The sequence below is a fragment of the Echinops telfairi genome, unplaced genomic scaffold, assembly GCF_000313985.2.
Source record: "Echinops telfairi isolate 266 unplaced genomic scaffold, ASM31398v2 ScPeMD7_3533;HRSCAF=4204_1, whole genome shotgun sequence".
NCBI classification, from domain to species: Eukaryota; Metazoa; Chordata; class Mammalia; order Afrosoricida; family Tenrecidae; genus Echinops; species Echinops telfairi.
The window spans coordinates 28,905,256-28,926,076 of NW_022107432.1; the positions used below are offsets into that span (position 1 = coordinate 28,905,256).

Sequence of the window (20,821 nt, forward strand, 5' to 3'; positions counted from 1 at the left end):
AACGGGGAGGGAGGGGAAAAATGAGGACCTAATGCCGGGGGCTTAAGTGGAGAGAAAATGTTTTGAGAATGATGTACAAATGGGCTTTACACAATTGACATGTGTGTATGGATTGTGATAAGAGTTGCATGAGCCCCTAATAAAATGTTAAAAAAAATAAAAAAAAAGGACAACCAGGATGATCCTTAGAATGGAGAATGTATGGTAAGATTTTATCCCAAGTCCTTTAGACATGCTGTCAGGAGTGAGCAGCCTGGAATAGGATATCAGGCTTGGTAGAGAGGGTCAGTGAAATAAAGGAAGGCCCTCCACAAGATGGGACAACACAATGGCTACAACAGTGGTTGTAAACACCTTCCTAATGCGGCAACCCTTTAATACAGTTCCTCATGTTGTGGTGCTCCCTCCAACCATAAATTATTTTCGTTGCTACTTCATAACTGTAATTTTGTTACTGTTATGAATCAGGCAACCGCTGTGAAAGAGTCGTTCAACCCCCAAATGGGTTGTGACCCACAGGTTGAGAACCACTAGGCTACAACAATTGGCTCAAATATGCCAACAATGGTGAGAGTGTTACCGTACCCGACAGAGAATTTACTAGGATGGGAACCATTTAGCAACATTTATAATAATCCACGATAAGATAGTTTATAAACTAAAGGAGCCTTGCACAATATGCATTAACTCTTAGTTTATCTGTTTTGTAAAATTTCAATTATCATGTATCATTCTTCCTTAAAATGAGACATGCCTATGCATAACTTATGGCATCAAAGAACTATAGAAAATCTGCAATTCTATTAACAGCAGGAAGTCTCTTGATAGATTAGTTCTGAAAACACTGCATAAAACGAATTCATTCCAAGGCACAAGCGACAAACATAAACTCCTGTATCAAACTGGTCTAAGTCCTTTTCGAAAGCATCTCTCTGTGTCTCTGCTATAGCTTTCTCCTATTCTCAAAGGTTTAATTACTGCAAGTTGGTGAAGTTGAGTGATCAGAGTTGGACTGCCCTGTATTTCAATTTCCCCAAGTATTAGGTGCTGATTATGAGCTACTCAAAAGCATTGCCAAGCCATAATTGGAGTTTCCCACTCTCCACTGAGAAAGCCGAGCCCTACTGCTAGGCCTTGCCTTCCCCATTCCAGGGCCTCTTCCTTTATCACTCCTGTGGACTCTAAGGAACTAAATTCTAAATATTTCACCAGGAAGGTAATTCTTTAAAGGAAAGAGGCCTCATCAGAATTATCATTTGCTTCTAATGACGGGCATAATTTATCCTCCCTGTCTTCACTTTTTAAAATAAACCATTAATTAGATTTCTCGCTCTCTAAAGCTAGAATTAGTTGTATTTATGTTTGTGTACTTACTTACTCTGTCTCTTTATGTATGTGCTCCCACAGGCAAGCAGCATGTTTATCACTTCTTTTGAAGGCTCCTACAAAATCTACTACAGGACTGTGTCACAGTGGTCTTTTAATAAAGGACTGGATTGGCTGACTGACTAACCACAGTGTCTCAACTGGTCCGATATTCCACATAAGCAACCACTTCTGCAGGTGTGATCTATAACCACGACAGCAGGCAATACAATAAGATTATGGCTTTAATCGGCCATGATTATGAATTATTTCTAAAAATTCTTCGGGGGAGGGAGGGCTTACCTTGGAAGTAGACACAGGTATGAGAAATAAATGCCAGTCCACCTGCTGGCAGAGGAGGCAATGGGGCTGTCTCTTTAGATAGATGAGCAAGCAGGAAAACAGACAACATAACTTGTCTTGGAAGTAAGCAGCAAGATGAGGCAGTAAAAACCCATCAGCATACATCATCCTATCATGGACCAGTGTCACCCCCAGCCTCTATTAGCCCTCGCTGCATCAGCGCAAGTCCCAGACACTTTATCCTGTTTATAATTGCTGATGAGCAGTAATAAGGCCTCCATGCCTCAGCTCCGTCCGTTCCACTTCAGCACCACCTATTAGGTAATAACTTTTATTTACAGCCTTGCTTGATGCGCTGTTCTATTAGTACAGCCAGGAACTGAGTAGGGCAAAAAAAAAAAACCACCCCTCTCCTTAATGGGCAGGATCATTTCGAGGCTCAGATGATTCATAGTGTAGCTTTGTGGCTGTTCTAACTGGTAAGATGGCTTTCGAAAGGCTACCATTTCCAACGTGGCTGCCTGTCCTCTAACACACGTTACAGAGCAGCATGTGAAAGATGCCCCTCCTTCCCACTCCCCACCAAATAGGGGGTGCGGTTTCCAAAGTTTCAGAGGAGGAGAGGTTACTACATTCCCTTGAGAATCTTTTTACATAGTGTTGGCTCTGGCATTTTGCCCCAGGAGAGCAGTAGAAGTATAGTAATGAATGGAAGCTTAGAGCTCTTTCTCCTTGGTAAAGAGTGCAAGCTACGATAAAATGACCATAAAAAGCAAAAACCCAGTTTTAACAGTTATCGAGGATCCAAGCAAACTGAATGTGTACACAGCATGTGATCCATGAGCCGTTCATCCAACCCCAGCCTAGGCTCCTCACTGCACTTCACCCTGCCCCCCACCCTTCTCTCTCTCTCTCTCTCTCTCTCTCTCTCTCTCTCTCTCTCTCTCGACATGCTTTAAGCTTTCCAGTGCCCAAATTCCTCTGCACAAGACGGGCACCCCGGCATGATATTCAGTCTTGTAACTCGCTATCCATTGAGGACCATTGAGTAATCCAAGTAAGAGCTGTGAAACTAGCTTCTCACTTGCATGCCTCGCTGGCACAAACATAAGCGACCGCTCAAGGGGCAATTCAATAAACTGCCCATGGTTTCTTTGAAATGTCCACCTGGTTGAACTCAGCTGCCGTTCTCCAGGAAGCATGCTAGAAGTGAGGCCTGCTGGTCCCCTATAGCATACCACAGCAACCTTAAGGGAGAACTGATTTCTGTTGTAAAGCACAGCAGTACCTTATAGATTAGGTACCTCATGTGCCATCTCACCAAATGATTTGGTGTTCATTTTGTTCCCTGCCCCAGGAATCAAATGAACTCCTTCAGGACCCAGGATGATGAGGGCATGAGGTAAAACATTTTTTTAATACTTTTTTCCTTGCCATGACAGATTTACTGTTTTGATCTTTCTTCAATGGTTACATTAAATGCTAATAAAAAAATGAAAGGTTTATGTCTTCCCTAATACTTTCCTGATGGGAACTTGTATATTGCATAAGTAGGTCAAATTTCTAATTTTCTGTCTCAAATGCTGACATCGCAGACCTCAGGGAAAAGCTACACTGAAAGGCTCACACGAAAGAAGGGGAAAACGGCCCACGTTGCACCAGTGAACTCACACAGAGCTGAGGCAAATGGGAAGCCTTCAGAAGATTCCGCTCCAGCCCGTGATACTGACCAAGAGAGTTTGTAGTTGCTGAGGCAACTCCGTAGGATTCAAAGCGTCCATGGAAGTGCTTCCATGAATATTGACTCCACCAGGTAAGATAAAACACACACTGTAGGCACTGCTAAGATTTACAGGGCCACCTCTGATTGAAAACCACCACCCCTTAACTTCTGAATCAATTGAAAAGATCTTATATAAACCTCCTGGTAACAGAACAGCAATGAAACGTTTCCCTTTAACTGGCTCTGAACACTGATGTGGAAAGTGTTTAGCACATCAATCTTCTCTCCACTCCCAGCTGAAAGGAGTTTCTTCTCTTGGCCTTTGTAAGAACAGAAAATATTATCAGCATCAGGTTGCCCAACAAGAAAAATGAGTCCAGAATAGGTTCTGGGGGGAACAATGAACAATGCAAAGCTATTCTAGTTCCTGTCACTTGTTCATCAAGCTGTAAGGAAAATGGGTGACCCAAAAGGATAAATATGTTTCCCCCTCACTTTTTTAAAAGAAAATATAGTAGGCATGGAATACACCATTAAAAGGAATTGAAATGCTTCTTCAGAGGAGAAAGACAGCACTTTCTTTTAACAACTGCCTTGGTGTTGAATGGGACCCTTTCTAGCCACGCACCTGTTTTCAGGCAGTACTGGAGCTCTCTTATGGTCCTTGCAGTTATTTCACTTGTTCCTCTACAGCAGCGGTTCTCAGCACTCCTAACGCCGCGACCCTTTCATACAGGTCCTCAGGCGGTGGTGACGCCGCCCCCCTAACATTATTTTCATTGGTACTTCATCACTGTCATTTTGCTACTGTTATAAATCAGGTGACCCTTGTGAAAGGGTCGTTCGACAGCCCCCTCCAGGGGTCACAACCCACAGGTTGAGAGCCGCTGCTATACATCTTTAACATATACACAGCACTTCTTTATTAAAATGTTCCAAATCTACCAGAGAAAAATCCTCAAGAAGAGAAGCCACGGGGCACACAGACAGATGTGGTGTGGTTGTTAGTTGCTGTAAATTGACTCCAAAGCTCACGCTGGCCTTATGAATGAGACTAAGCTGCTGCCCAGGCCCCAGTCACTTGACAGTCCTTGCTCTGCAGGTGCACTGGGTAGGTATAGTCTCCGTGCGTCTCATGGAGGCTTGCTCCCCTTCCCCTCGCCCTGTGCTGACTAAGCCTGACAGCCACGGTAACTGGTTGTTGTTGATGATGAGTCCCAAGTAAGCAAGCCCAAGTCTCACCGTTCTTCCCTCTTCAGAGCATTCTGGCTGTTTCTCTCCTAAGAGGGATTTGCTCATTCTTCTGAAGTCTACGGTCTATTCAATATTCCTCACCCAAACACAGTTCAGTGGTATCTTTCATTTTCACTGCCGAGCTTTCCCATGCATATGAGGTGGGGAAAAGACCACGTCAGGCACACCTTAGTCAACAATATAGATAGAGTGGAGGGAAACGTCTGTTGACAGTCCATCAAGTCCATCAACTTGCCTATGATTTTTTTTTACTTTAGTTTAACTTCAGAAATAGAGACCATAAAACTAAAAGACAAAGCCTTATTATGAATACCGATCTTTAAAACCAAAACCAAACTCTGCCACCAAGTTGATTCCAACTCAGGGGACCTCATGGGACAGAGAAGGCCTCTGTCCCTGCAGATGTTTTTGACTGTGTGACCTCTTTTAGGGGAGTAGAAAGTCTCCTTTTTCCCTTGGAGCGGCTGTCAGTTTTGAAGGGCTGACCCTGTGGTTAGCAGCCCAACGCATCAACATTATGCCAGCAGGGCTCCTATGTGTATCTCTAAGAAGGGAGTACTTTTCTTCTCCTTTTTTTAAGCTAAAATAGCTGTTTCTTGACATAGTCCACGTTGAGCTTAAGAAATAAGAGTTGGTGAATGACCCCTAGGCTGCCACCAGAGGGCCAGGAGGTTAGTCACTGTTCAAGGACCTTGCTGGAGAGATCATGGTTCGACCTGTCCACTACAGCTTAACCAACTATGTTTAAGGTTCATTAACACAATAAACTCTTAATAAAGGAAATACAAAACGGTATTTTTTTGCTGTGACTGTACAAATAAATCTTTTGACAGTAATATAACTTGTCTTTAAATAAGAAGTCTTGAGAAAAGACTTTGTAAACAGAAAAAATTGACCTTGTGAAGATATTTTAAAAATCCACCTAAATATCCAAGCACCTTCCTACTAACGAAACTGTCTAAAAGAGATGACTACAGCTCAGATTACATGTTGCCTAAGCATTAACTAGGTATTTCGAAAAAATGGGAGATAAAAGGGAATCTTCTGGTGATTTGCTGCCAAGAACAGTGAACTCTTTTTCTTCACAATATACTTATTCTTGGCAGGACTGTTGTGAGAATTAACAAGGGAATAAGTGCAAAACATTCTGAGCCCTTGAAGAAGTTAAACTCTCTCTAGTAAAGTGAAGGTGTGATATGCTTTAACTATCACATTATAACGCAAAGTGGCCAGGGACTTTTCAACTGAGTTGACTCTGGACTCATGTCAGAGTGCTCTAGGAGGGGATAGGGAGTGGAGGTGGTGGAGGTGGGCTAGAGGAGACAACAAAAATGATCGAGTATCCAAAGCCTTGTCTATCGAAACATCAAGTTTATTACTACATTTGTGTGGTAAAGGCCAGCATCTAAATAAGTCTTTCCTACCTCTAGTTTACTATTAGAACTGATCTCTCATTGCTACTACGATAACATTTTGCAATTCTACTTTTCAGACACAGTTCTCAAGAAGCAATTTCTAGAAAAGTTCCTCTCTCATTTTGATGCTTGCTGAGCACCTCTCTAAGCACTTTCCTACTGATCAAAAACAACAGTCACTTGAAATATAACTGGAGACTGTTGAAGCAACCTCCGGGCATACACTCAGGCCTGTACGGATTAATTCGTGCAGTGAGGGTTCTAGGGGCCCTGGTGGGCAGAGGTTTGCAGGAGAAAGACTTGGCCGTCTGCTTGCACCCATTCCCACTCCAGCAACCCCATGAGGCAGTTCTGCTCTGTCCTAGAGGGTAGCTTCCAACTCCCTGGCAACAGGTTTATAATGGTTCTCATGCTAACGTTTAGCTCTGATTTTCAAAACACATAGCCTCTAGAGAGGTCACAGAAGTGTTCTGACTGTGCACTCTCCCGTACCGCTAGCATCAGTATGCTGTGAAACCCGTGAGAATGGAACTCGCTGGGTCTCCAAGTGTTCTACAGTCTGTGACACGGTCTCACTACTTTTTAGTATTAGCGTGGTTACAAGTTGGACTACGACTGACATGATCAGCATTTTGAAACCACCAGCAGCTCTGCTGGGCTTTCTATTCTTGTCAGCAGTTAGTCTCGAGAAACCCACACAAGGTCACTGTAAGTCCGCATTGACTCAATGCCAGTGAGTCTGGTTCGGGATTTTCACTTTTTATTGCTCGGATTAGAAGATGTTTGCCTTTCATTTCCTGACAGATTCCTGCATTACACAGGTTCCGGCTTTTGCAAGCTGTACTGTGTTTATAAACGACGACGCGGGCTAAGTAAACAAATATTGCCACTAGAGTTCCGTTCAGACAAGTACAAATTTATTTCAAACAGAATGTGTTTAAACACATCGCTGTGACCAGTGGATGGCTGAAGACAAGTTCTCACAGTAATACACTTATCTAACTCTTGTGAGGGTATTTTCCAAAAGAAAAAAAAGAGATACTTTATTTGTGCCATACAGGGGGAAAAAGTGCTATACAGAGATCAGCTAACTCAAAAAGTAGATCTTTCCTTCAATCTTTTTAAAGCAGGATCAAAGCTAATGAAGACGATTATAGAACGCATCATGAGGAGGATGAGACTTGTTTTAACCAATATGATGCAGAGTAGGGTCCAATCAAAGTAGTGGCTTCTGAAGGGATCTGCTGGGCCAATTAAATTCAAGGTCAAGAGGTCAGCTCAGAAGGCTCTGATGACTATTTCCTGGGATTCCCAAGGGGGGAATCTTGGTAAACTTTCCAGAAGGACACAGGCAACCACAGGGGCTTATTAGGAAGAGGTTTTAAGAAAACTGAAAACTGCACTGGCGAGAACAAGTTCCAGTTGCACCAGCATGGTAATATGCATGCATTCATGCTTCAAGGGTAGCCAGGGCTGTCCTATGAGAATCTCAGTGGGCAACCTTGCTTCATCCATCATCCAGCCCTGATCTTGCTGCCACTTCAGACTTCCTTCAGCTCCTAAAACTGCCATCGAGCCAACTGTGACACAGAATGATGCTGGAGGGCAATGCGGAACTGCCCTGTGAGTTCCTGAGACTGCAGCTGGTCACGGGAGTAGAAAGCCCTGTCTTTCTCCCTCAGAGTTGCTGGTGGCTTCGAACTGATGACTTTGTGGACTCGTAACCACACAACCATCAAAAACCACCAAAGCCACAGGGCTCCTGAGTACGCCACCAGGGCACCTCAAAGAACACTGAAAAGGACCATGATATGAGCCCCGCACGGAAGCCCAAACTGCCATTTGAATGTGGTAGGAGTCAGAGTGCAGAAATGACTCAGGATTGGCGAAAGCACACTCCCCAACAGCATCCAAACCTACATGGAATATGTGCCAGGAAACAATAGCGGCACATTTTGATACTTCTGTTTAATAAAAGGCCTATCGTTTTTATAACAATGCTTTTTGACTCATCATCATAAATGAACAAATACATACTCAGACAATTTTAGAGACAGAAATAAGTAGCTTTTATCATTTTCCCCTCATACCTTATAGACTGTACATTGTGTGTCCTTCTCTGAGACTGCTGCCTTACAGAACCAAATCCAGCCTTTTCCCGATACACGTAACATCATTCAACGGAAGCTGTTTCAAGTCCAACCTTATGCTGACAGACTGGCTCTGACAGGCTGGGAAGCTTTAACTCAGGGGGTCTGACTACAGAAAGGAACACATTATAAGGTTGCATGGCCTGCAGTCCTGCGCTATTGTTCCTAAGTCTCTCGGTTCTGAGTAAGTCCTGCTGCTGAAGGAACACACTGGGAACCTAACAAGAACAACGTGGGGATCCGTAAGAAACATGCTCAAAATCATAGATTTGCCTCTTCAAACCAAGGGGCCTGTCCCACAGCGTAAGAGCCAACATTTAAGTGGAGGCTGACTGGCTAACCTGAAGAGCCTGAGGTGGCCCACACCGAGGAAGCTCTTTCCTGCAGGCCTTGTGACGCGCTGACCCACACAGCACATTACTTTCTTCCCAAGCCAAGAAGTCTCCATCTTTGTCTAGTTAAGAGGTGCGTATTCACCTAAATAAAAGCCTGGAAATGTGTGACAAAGCATCGAAGCCTTTTTGGTTTCACATGCGATGGCCTACTATCCTACTGATAGGCAACCGAGAGTGTGATCAATGCAAAATCAACCATCAAAACCGGGTCTGGCATTCGTTTCCATTATTTCTAGTTGGCCCCTCCTTCCGCTACGATCCCTGTAAAAGCTCTAAGGGTACGAACGATTTCTACCTGATTACCAGCTTAAAGCTGGCTGTTCAAGCCTACTCAGCAGTTGCTGAAGATGGGCCTGCTGACTGGCTTCTGTCAGGATTACAGCCGAGCAACCCTAGTCCACAGAACACACGGGTCAGACTCAATGTGAGGACAACTTAAAAGCACATGATTCTTATTCATGTGTCTACCACTACTATTTAAAGGATGCCAATTAAACATAACCTTACATGCTAAGATTAAACTGTAAAAAGCTTAAAGACTACAGACTTCAATATGGATTATGTCTGAACATGAAGAAAACAAAGTCTTCACAAGTGGACAATAAATAATGCCAACACAAGTGGAGAAAGACAACAATCAACATCTATGAAAGCAGCAGTCAAGAAATCAAGGGACATAATCCCATCACAGTGGGGAAACTTGCTGCAAAAAAACAAAAAAAAAGTTAAAAACCTCGTTCAAGTTTGACAAACCAAAGATGTCACTTTGATGACTTAGTCGCATCTGACCCAAGCCGTGTCTTTTCCATCACCATGTGTACAAGCAAAAGCTGGCAATGAAAAAGCAAGAACTGACACATGTGAACTGTGGTGTTAGCCAAGAATACGGACTATGTCATGGACTTCCAGGAGAACAAACCAGTCCGTCTTAGAAAAAATTATAACCAGAACTCCCCTGAAAAGCAGGATGGCAAGACTTCAACTCTCACTTTGGATGTATCAGGAAGGACTACTTGCTAGAAAAGGATTATCCAGGTTGGTAATGGGTCCACAGCTAACGAGGAAGAGCCTTAATGAGATGAATTAACACAATAGCTATAGCAATGGACTCAAACCTACCAACGGTCCCAATGGCCATGAAGATGGCACAGGACACACAGTTCCGGTCTGTTCTACATAAGGTTGCCAGGCGTCAGAAACTCGACAGCACTTAATAAGGACCATTTGTGGCGGGCCTACTGGTAGCACAATGGGTAAACACTTGGCTGCTACCCAAAAGGTAGGCAGTTCAAATCCACAAGAGGCTCTGCAGGAGAAGAGGCCTGGCAATTACAGCGTAGGAAACCCAATAGGACCGTTCTAACCTGTCATAAAGCGGTCCTTATGAATTGGAATGGACTCAACTGGATTTACACATGGTCTTTTTCTTACTTCAAAGGTATAACTACATTTGTTCATCCGATTTTACAGATGAAGAACAAATTTTGAGGTTACTTAAGGTGTGAGTTGGTTTAACATATTGTTAGTGGCTAAGCTAGGATCTGCAACCAAATCTGAATTTACAGCTCATTTTTTTAAACTACTTCACTACATGGTCTGTTTCCAAAGCTGTTTCTCTTGCTCCGGATTTTCCAATGCTAGCTTTTTCCCACTGTCTGATTAGGGGTATAAATACAATAAAATGTGATAAGCAGTAGCATGATGTAGTGGAAAAGAGCGTAACGTCTGAAGAGTCCATGTTCAAATCCTGGCTCCACCACTTACTGGTAATGTTCCCTTAGGAATTATTCTTACTTAACATTTCAGTGCCAGATCACTCCTCCATACCCCACACACCCCACCTGGCTCTTGCCAAACAGTCCTGAAGATAAAGTGTACAGCACACTGTGTATGGTGCCTGTCCGTGTAGTAACATCCCATAAACTTAACTGTCACTTTTAGAAACACCAAACATTCTGGGTGCAGAGAGGTGGCACATCTACTCAGGAAGACGTGGAAACCACAGTACAGGGCACTCAGGAAGATTTCAGCCAGTTACAGTGCTGAAAAAGTGGAGCACATAGATCCTGTCCCTCCGCCTCTCCCAGTGTCTTTCTTTGCTTGTGGCTCACACCTGGACAGCTATGGCAACACATGGATAGAGCCAACAAGTGAACCCTGCCCTGAGGGTCAAGACTAGAAAGAAAAAGAAAGACTATACTGTATTCCTGTGTAATGCTGTACTTAAAATCAAAGGGCTTGAATGCTTCAGGCTTCTGGCTCCCCACTTCCCTAATCAGAGAGGTGGGTCTCACTCCAGGACACAGCTCTCCTTGATCTCAACCAAGCTTCAGGAGCTATGCCTCAAGGCTAGTCACTGAGCACAGGAGGGGTGACAGCAAGCCAGGGCTCCTCCTACTCGCCCCCCCCCCCCCCCCCCCCCCCCCAGCCTAGGTGTTCGGAAAAGAAGAGTAAAATGAAGTTCCATAGTGTCTGAAACACAGCAGACGGGCCTGTTTGAGGGTCGACCTAAAACCATAAGCTTCTAGAACGGTGGAGGCTTCGGTGCACATCTGTACGTGGGAAGAGTTTGGTAATGTTTCTGCTGGGGAGTTAAAAGGATTTTTTAAGTTATGAAAAGGACTTTGACCGTGACCTTTAGAAAACAATATAATTACTTTGACTCTTCCAAATATAATCTTTGAGTTATTTTAAATAGGTAGCACTATTAGAAAAGGCAAACATTGTTTAAAATAAATTAAACTATAGGCTAAGGGATCAATGGACACAAAGACTGCTCTTTTGAGAGCTACAAGACTCATAACTTTATGGTTAATAAAAAAATGTCACAGATGCACAAAGATGTTTTTGCAATCCCATGCATTTAAAAAAATTGAAGAAAGTGACTTTTTAAAACTACTAGGACACTGTAATAGCCAAGTTAAAACACTGATTATCTGTCCTATAGCCTCTTTTGCCCACAAGCCACCATTATTTAAATCGGGCAGAGAATGGCCATCCTGTGGCTGGATTAAGCCTGAGAAATCATCAATGCCAGCTAACGTCACATGCTTCACCAAAGAGAATCAGTTCCATCTCTTTTACTACCAAACTCACTTCCATCAAGTCAATGCCGTCTCCTAGCGACCCGATATAGGACATGGTAGACTGCCCCTGTGAGTTTCCGAGACTGTAACTCTTGACGGGAGTAGAAAGCCCCATCTTTATCCCTCAGAGCAGCTGCTGGTTTTGAATTGCCAACCTTGCAGTTAACAGCCCATCCAAGGCTCCTGTATCCAATTCAGTGGTGAGTTAATTAAATATTTGGGCAGTATAACACGAGACTGATGTTATAAATATCCAAATGACCCTTAACAGAATAAAGGTTCCCCACCTCCGATCTAAATAATGCCCTCCACCCCCAGTCTAGGTTCAAGATGTAGACAAACTAGCCATATGCTAGAAACTGAGAAAGGGCCTGTTTTCTATACATTTCTCAGACAGGAGGAAGTCAGTGATTTCCAGCTGCCTACATTTCAGTTCCGTCAATCTGACCCCTTAGAACAACCCTGTGACCTCTGCTCACACTCCATTCCCAGTAGTACCAAGCACATCCTAAATCACCTCACAAAGTAACATAGACATGAGACCGTAAATAAATACCCTGGCAAGGACACCACATTTGGACCAGCCTCTAATTTCTGTGAAAATTTCAGATAAGAATGATGTACATACCTGTCCCACAGGATCTTTTGGTTGGTGTGATTAACGAGACATGAGCTGTGTCTGTGCATGGCCCACCTAAAAACAGAAAGGCAAGGCACATCAGTCAGGATGCGGCTTCTACAGCCAGCAGGCGCATTTGACACAGAGGAGCCTGAAAGGGTCACCCTGCAATATCCATGAGGACGGCGAATAAGAACGGTGGCAGGGACAGGGTAACACGTAAAGACCTACACTTAAGCTCAGTCATTCAGGTGGTGGATCCGTAGACATTCTCTACTATAACAGGGGTTTGCATTTAAATTTTTGAAATTCTCATAATATTGAAAAGCTGAAGGTTAAAATTTTCACTAGAATTCAGATGCAGGTGAAAGGACACTGTCCAGAGATGTAAGAGATGTACTACCTCTCACGATGGCCTCGGTGGTCACTCAATCTTGGAATTCATTTCAAAGCTAGCCTTGCAATTTAAAGGGGGAAAGCACACTCCTTAAGGAGCAACAAACTGCTTGACAGAAGAAATGACGATCATTTTCACACACAATAAGGAGAGTCTTGTTGACTAACGAAACTTGTTTATTCAGAGTATTAAAAGAGGGCCTTCAGGAGAGCTTGGTGGGCCCAGAGATCTGCTACATAGGTGTAATTCCAGAGTATTCAAGAGATATATTTACTCAGTGATAAAGGCTTGAAAAGCAATAGTGCTCTTCTGCGGAATTAGGGTAACTAACAAATCCTGATATTGATATGCACGTATTTTTAAAACATTCTTGGGTTAGGCTGGGTTGTCTAGAGAAACAAAACCAGCGGTACTCATATAAGAAATGACTCCATACCAAGAAGTCATGTCAGATCAACAAGGTGTCCCAGGCCAGTCCAACTCCAGTCCATGAGTCTGATGCGAGCCAGAGCCCTCTGCAGACTCAGGTGGCTGCAAACGGATGACACTGAAAGGTGACGCAAAACCAAAAAGATCACAGGCCAGTGGGTGCTGAGCCATGTGGATCTAAGGTCCATGGGAACCTGCTAGAATACCCAAAGTTCTCAGGTTGGTGGCCCATATGGAGCCTTCCCTAGAGGCAGACACAGAATTCAAACAAGCAAAGGGCAAATGGCCATAGAGAGGTTCCCAATAGTGTCTCTTATAAAAAGACCACACCCACAACAAGGCACCATCAGACTGTGACCTGATTGATAAGTTGTGGTCTCCACCCTTACACTTTCTCAAAGGTACAAGTTAACAAACGCTAACAGCCATGGCTCTTCCAGTGACTATGATTAATAGAGGGGGAACTTGATTATCTGGTATAGTTGTCCATCACCTATAGCAACTATCATTCACTTAACGTTAAGAAAGCAAAGACAGAACGCTGCGAGAACTCATGTTCCACATCAAAGCCTTATAACTGTAGCAATCCTCTGCGGGTATAGGAAGACATAGATGAGAAACCAAATCCATGCATGATGAACTTCAAAGAGCACTTTGCAGATACTATGTGCCAGAGCTCTTCAAAGAGAAAATGTATGTACATGAACACTCGGGGGTTATAATCTTACAAAAAGAAAATGTATGTACATAAATGGAAAACAATACATGACAGCAATAAAGAGGTGAACGGAAAACAATCGAACATCATCGACTATGGTACTGCTAATAAAGACTCAATGTAAACAGGAAGAGGGAAGTTCATCAGAGGTCAGCGTTGCCTGGAAATGCTCCCAAGAACTTGAAGATAAGGCAAGACTAAATTGTAGCGTTTAGAAAAGCCAGGCCACATACACCCAACAAAGTTTAATTTACTTAGTTCCAGATGCCCCCAGAGGTGAGGATGTTGAGGAAACAGGCAATGTGAAAGAAGACAAGGAGCTGCAGGAAAACCCAACAGAGGCTACATTTTCATGAACTCTCCAAGCCCTGGCTTCCACAACTCCGCAAAATTAGGCAGCTTCTGCTTCCATACACATCAGTATCAGAGAACATGGCTTTTTGGTTATTTAAGCATCTTTCTTTCTTTCTTATAAAGTATAGGATTTAGAGAAGATTACATTAAGTCCCGCTGCTACTACATCCCGAGTACTCCTCAGTTTCTTTAGCTCCCCCGCCCCCCAAAATGAGAATAATGAAAATGCCCATAAGCCACTGGGCTGATGAAATCATCTATACATAAAGGTTTCATATACTTTAAGGATATAAATATATAATTTTATTGGGGATTCATACAACTCATCACCATCCATCCATACATCAATTGTGTAAAGCACATTTGCACATTCATTGCCCTCATCATTCTCAACACATTTGCTCTCCACTTAAGGCCCTGGCATCAGCTCCCCATTTCCCCCCCTCCCTCCCTGCTCTCCTTAAGGCTTTATATTATGTTGTCATTATCACGTTTTCTTCCACAAGATACTCTCAGGGGTCAAAATCCACATTGCCATCTACTCTTAGGTAATATCTATGTGGCCAGTAGGTCCTTAATGAAACTCATTAAACGACCACTTCAAATTGCTTGATTTAAACAGAAAAATAGGGGAAAGGAAAGGGATTAAAAAAGAAGAGCTGATACCAAGGGCTCAAGTAGAAAGAAACTGTTTTGGAAATGTTGATGGCAACTTATGTACAAGTGTTCTTAATACTACTGAATGAGAGATTGTTCTAAGATTTGTAAGAGCCCCCCAATAAAATGATTAAAAAAAAAAGACAGCAAATGCTTAGAAAATGACAAAATATGTACAAATATGCTTGATACACTTGATGTATGGAATGTTGTAAGAGTTCCCAATAAAATTATTTAAAAGAAATAAATTAATGAAAAATTTAAAGTTTTTAAAAATCATTTTATTAGGGGCTCATACAACTCTTATCACACTCGATATATACATCAACTGTGTAAAGCGCATTTATACATTCATTGCCCTCATCATTCTCAAAACATTTCCTCTCCACTTAAGCCCCCGGCATTAGGTCCTCATTTTTACCCCCTCCCTCCCCGCTCCCCCTTCCCTCATGAGCCCTTGATAATTTATAAATTATTATTTTGTCATATCTTGCCCTATCTGACGTCTCCCTTCACCCACTTTTCTGTTGTCCGTCCCCAAGGGAGGAGGTCACATATAGTTCCTTGTAATCGGTTCCCTCTTTCCAACCCACCCTCCCTCTACCCTCCAAGTATTGCCACTCACACCACTGGTCCTGAAGTGATCATCCTCCCTGGATTCCCTAGATTTCCAGTTCCTATGAAGGACAAGAACGAGTGCACGCATCTTAAATGCATGCTGGAGGGATTTAAACACAGAGATACTTATAACCACCATCAGATAAAAGTATTATATATCTCCAACACCCAGAAAGCTTAGGGGAGCACCACTGTGGCAGTTACATAATCTGTCAACTTCCGAAGGGGGGGAGTCTAGCCTGTCAATTAGGTCGCATCTTGATGACCTCATTTAGAGGGGAAGGAGATAATTAGCTCAATGGAGGCCAGATACACTCTCTCCCTGTGAGACATTCCTGTTGACAAGCTCCGTGGAGCCAAGCTGATGGCGCCAGAGCCTTCAAGCTGGAGGAGCCACATGGAGACCCACACCAACGCTAAGATGCTTCCATCGCCACTGGATCTACAAGACTTTCCACCCACTGGCTTGTGATCTTCCTGCAGTCTGCCTCATTGCATGTGTTGCGTGAGTCTGAAGGAATTTACAGACTGGTATCAGACATACGGGCTAATATCGGACTTATGGACTTGATCTGGACTGGGCTGGGATGTTTTCTTAATATGCAATTGCTCTTTGATATAAAACTCTCTCTTATACCTGAGTGCCTATGGATTTGCTTCTCTAGTCTGCCCGGACTAACACAACCACTAAAATACAAATTCTCAGGACACATCTGGGAATGACACATCTGGGAATCTTGATGCAAGATGGGGTGTAGAATCTGGATTAGTGTATATTTTCAAACCAGCTGAGCACCACCGTTAAGTATCAATAGCCTAGTTAGTTTCAATCTCTGATAAGATCTTATTTAACCCCCAGCTCAATATCTGGACCAGATCATTGAGTTCCCCATAAACTCGTAAACTGCATAAAGCATGAGAGTAAATAACGGTTTAACTACCTGGATATATTTTTAAAGGACATAAAATAATTCATCCAGCAAATTTTGAGAGAAATTGTCAACTAAAAACGCCTAAGGAAATTTGGCTAGACTCATGAATTAACACTCCCATGCCTGCAAACATCGTAGGTGACTATTAAGTGGATCTTTATCTCATCTGTAGGTAGACAGTTTATTCTTTTTCCAATTCCGAGTGAATGAATTTCTGTAGGTTTTGGCAATATGCAAATAACTTTCAGGCTACCTGGCATATCACAACATGTATCATCATGAAAGTGCCCTCCAGAGAGCTTGTTAAACTAACAACCCAATCCAATGTATTCACTACATTACAGTAATGTACAAATGGAACTAGAGTTGAGCCAAGACAAATTGACAGCAAGAGTAACTGGCAGTGATAATATATCCCAGCTTTGATAATTGGACACTATTATAAACACAGAGTCTGGAATTAAGTCTGGCCTGGCAAGCTATATCCTATGAAACATTTAAAATCCAAAACAGAAGCATGTGAGCACAGCACATATTTTCTACACTAACTGTGCCATCATCAAAAACTCCTGTCCTCTCAAGTTAAAAGGCAGTCACAGGAGATCATGATATCTAACCTTTATAAAATTAATTCCCAATCACTCTGCCAAAATAAACGCAGGAAATGAAGAGACACTCAAGGGAAACCATTTAAGGGTTTGTCCACAACAATAATAATACGACAAGAGTCCCATGTACTTCTACCCAACAAATCCTTTTGTGAGCCTATGGTGAAGCGTTACCTTGGAACATCTGCTCCAACCAAAGGGATGGAGTGGGCTTTTCTAGGCTTCTAATGGTGGGAAGTGAGAGGAGCTATGGCATATGATCCCACAAGTCACTGCTTTTCCATGCAGGAGAATAACCAGAGCTGAGAACTGGTACCTGAAGAGTGAGGTGATGAAATTTCTTTCTAAGGGTGAGCTTTACAGGAGAACAGAGTGTGTGGATGTATGCATGCATGCCGTACATACTGGGTGGAATCAAGGTTGAGATAAATGTTTCTAATCACAGAACAACTCAAACAAATACACTTTAGTCTACAGTAGTGGCAGATGAGTTCAGAACAGTAAGTCTGGGTTCAAATTTTTAAGTCCTATTTAAAGTTCTTTGCTCAAGATGACAGGACCACTGGGGATTCTGAATCAGGTAGCAAAAATCACCAAGCCTGAACTTATTTTTAGCTAATCACTTTGAGTGCTTTCTGCTTGACCCCTTCCCTTTTTTTTTTCTTGCCCTAAAGCAAATTAAATAGTTAAACAAACCCCCCACTCCCACCCCCAATATTTCATCATTATCTGGAGATACTGATAACAGATGCTCATTTTGCATTTGATATTTCATTCAGAGACATTTTCCTGAAATAATGTCAAATTTCCAGTTTGGAATTTGCAAGCAAATCAGGCTTGTGGAAGCGTGTGCTTTGTGGCTCAGTGGAGGCTGAATACCCGACGTTTTCTTCCAGGAATGTTTCTGTTCTGTATCAAAGGTGTCACACAGAAGGCAACATGGCGGACCACATGTGCAATCCACATGAAAGCCAAGAAACGAAATTCTTCAGCTGTATTCCCAACCAACAGAAATCTTGACCGCATTTGCAAAAGGAAAGTGGATTTTCCTGGGAAAAGTCCTGGAAAACTGCAGATCGGGATCAATTCTGCATATTAACCACACTCTAACCTGAGAAACAGAAGGACTAAATTAAAGTAGCCCATTAACAACCGACAATTCTTACATTTTCTTTTTCTGTCACTTATACTGACGTCCCATGAGTCGTAATTGACTTGGTAACGTGGAGTTTGGTTATACTGAACTCCCTGGTGGTGCACATGGTTCACCACTGGACCGCTAGCCAAAAGGTTCCCCAACCTTATGAGTTCCCTGACAGGAAGACACAGCAATTTGCTTCAGGGAAATTAGCCACTGACAATTCTAAAGGGGGGCAGGGGGCGGGAAGCAGTTCTACTCAAAAGCAACTGGTACTGGTATACAGTTACTGAGCACATCCGTATGTATCTCTGTACCTCTCCCTCACACATATACTAGCTACCCACGTGAATCTCATAGGCTGGTTAAAAACTTATATTCAAAAAGGAAATACAGAATATTGGTTCGAATAGCTGCATTTATGTTCACAATCATTCTAGGAAATCACAACCTATGGCTGGGTTAAGAGGCAAAAAAAAAAAAAGCATTTCTCCTTAACCTTGAAAATAGAAATCAACAATCTACTCAGAGGGTTTTGTTCAAACAGCTGTGATAAGTGGTGGTTAATTTTGGCTCCTGATTCCACTAGCCCTTATTGACTTCAGTTATATCATGTTACAGCATCAATTAGGGAAAAAATGGATTGTCAGGGAAATCAGTCAGCTAAAAATTGCCAGAAGCTTAATAATCAAACAAATACTCTACTATGAGCCCTTTCATGGTAACTGCAAAACATTAATACATAAAAATAGCCATTCCGCTTACAGATTTATAACACTTCAATATTCTTGCTTAATTAACATGACATTTACATAACAGTATCTAATTAATTTCCAACTGAAGGCACTGTGGGCTAATTAGAAATGCATCATCCTTTTTAAACCAGCTTGTCAATTCTACTGTATCATAATCTGTGTATTGTTTACCTTTGGAGCATCTCACTATTCTAAGCTAAAGGTGATTTTAGACAACAAATTCAAGAGCTACATTTTTTCCCCTGCTCTGGAGATTCAGAATATCTTATCCAGAGTTTCTTGATGGGGTTGCTTAAGGGGGGTGGTGGGGTGGGGGTTGTGCAGTGGTGATGTGAGATAAATTCAACTATCTCTCTGATACAGGCATGTTAAAAATGAACTTTTAAAAATATATATATTAAAAGGACCTATACTTCTTCAGCAGTAAAAATTTCCTTCTTTAAAAGTCTCCAACATACATGTAGAGTTTTAGTAAAGAATTAATGGCAATAAATGAGTATCAGGAACAGATCAGAATGCACAATAAGCCATTTCTTAACAAAAGAAAACTCTATCCTCCAACCTCCCCCTAAACTTGCAATTCATGAATTGTTTTAATCAGAAAGGACACACTTAATCTATCTACTTAATTGAGTTTGAAAAGTACTATCGATTAAAAACCAGGATACCTAAGGATATAATGTGCAGAAATTTACATTGACAGGAACTTTTCAGCCTTCCCACTTCTCCAAATGAAAAACTATTTACAAAATCTAAGAGCTAATCTCTCAGAAGTTCTAATCCTAACTCACTGTGTGATCACTCACACCATTTAGATGGAATTGGGCTTTCAAAGAGAGCCAGATCTTGATGCCTTCTCTCCACGCCGCTACATCAACACATCACTGAGCAGCTCTACACATGATGGTGTGTGCACAGCAATACAGGCCTCTGCTTATTAACCGATTTGGCTAACAGATTTTAAATTCTTCCATACCATTTTCCCAAGCAAATGACACTAAGAGCAAAATTAAATCAGAAGTACTTTTTTCATTTGCCCAGCACTGTCAGATTTTTTTATCACATTTTTAATAGACATGGTTAAATAAGACATTTGTTGCCTATTTTTTAAAAATTGTGTTAAAATATATAAAAGATGGAAATTACTCCTTTACTCATCATATTTATTATATAGTGCAGTGGCATTAACTATAGTCATGATGTTGTATAATCATCAATACTACCCATTTCCAAAATTTATTCATCATTCCAAACAGAAGCATGTGCCTGGTTAAGTAAAAACTCCCCATTCCCTCTCCTCCTACCTCTGGCCCAGGTAATCATTAATGTATTTTTGCTCTATCATTTTATTGCAGATATTTCATTTATGTGAGATTATACAGTATTTGTCTGTGTCTGGCTTATGTCACTCAGCAGAATTCTTTCACAGTTCAACCATATGTATCAACCATATATGTATCACTCCATCACATCTCTTTTATGGCTCAGTAATATTGTATTGTAATCTTATGTGAAGGAGCTTCAAAGTTTAGGGGGAAAATGGAATGAGAAGATAATATTCTTTCCATAAATTTTTTGAAGTCCCTTCATACCACATTTTACTTACTCATTCATTTGTTAAATGAATCTTTTGCTGTTTTTACCTTCTGTCTATTGTGATCTTGGAGACCTCTAGTAGGGAGTACATTTTTGAAAGAACCACTGCTTATAGAGTAAAAAAATGTTATCTTTTTTTTTCTCTATTAAGATAAGTATGCCAAGGTTAAGATAAGTAATACACAAGTAACATAATATATAATTAGTATTATTATGTAACCTTACCACTATAAGGTTAATATGATTTCCTACTTCCCCATACTTTCTTTTCCCACAGCCCAACTGACTTAATCTAGCTCACAGGCTCCC

The 20,821-nt window shown here is 41.9% G+C and overlaps 1 protein-coding gene across 3 annotated transcripts in view; it reads right to left on the minus strand.

Annotated features, from left to right (window-relative positions):
- ZFAND3 (zinc finger AN1-type containing 3) overlaps positions 1 to 20,821 on the minus strand; it is a 233,075-nt gene that overhangs the window by 74,032 nt on the left and 138,222 nt on the right. For all 3 annotated transcript variants that reach the window (XM_045294918.1, XM_045294915.1, XM_045294917.1), the window contains exon 3: positions 12,320 to 12,385. In XM_045294918.1, coding sequence (XP_045150853.1) covers positions 12,320 to 12,385 — 66 coding nt within the window. The remainder of the gene's footprint in view (positions 1 to 12,319; positions 12,386 to 20,821) is intronic.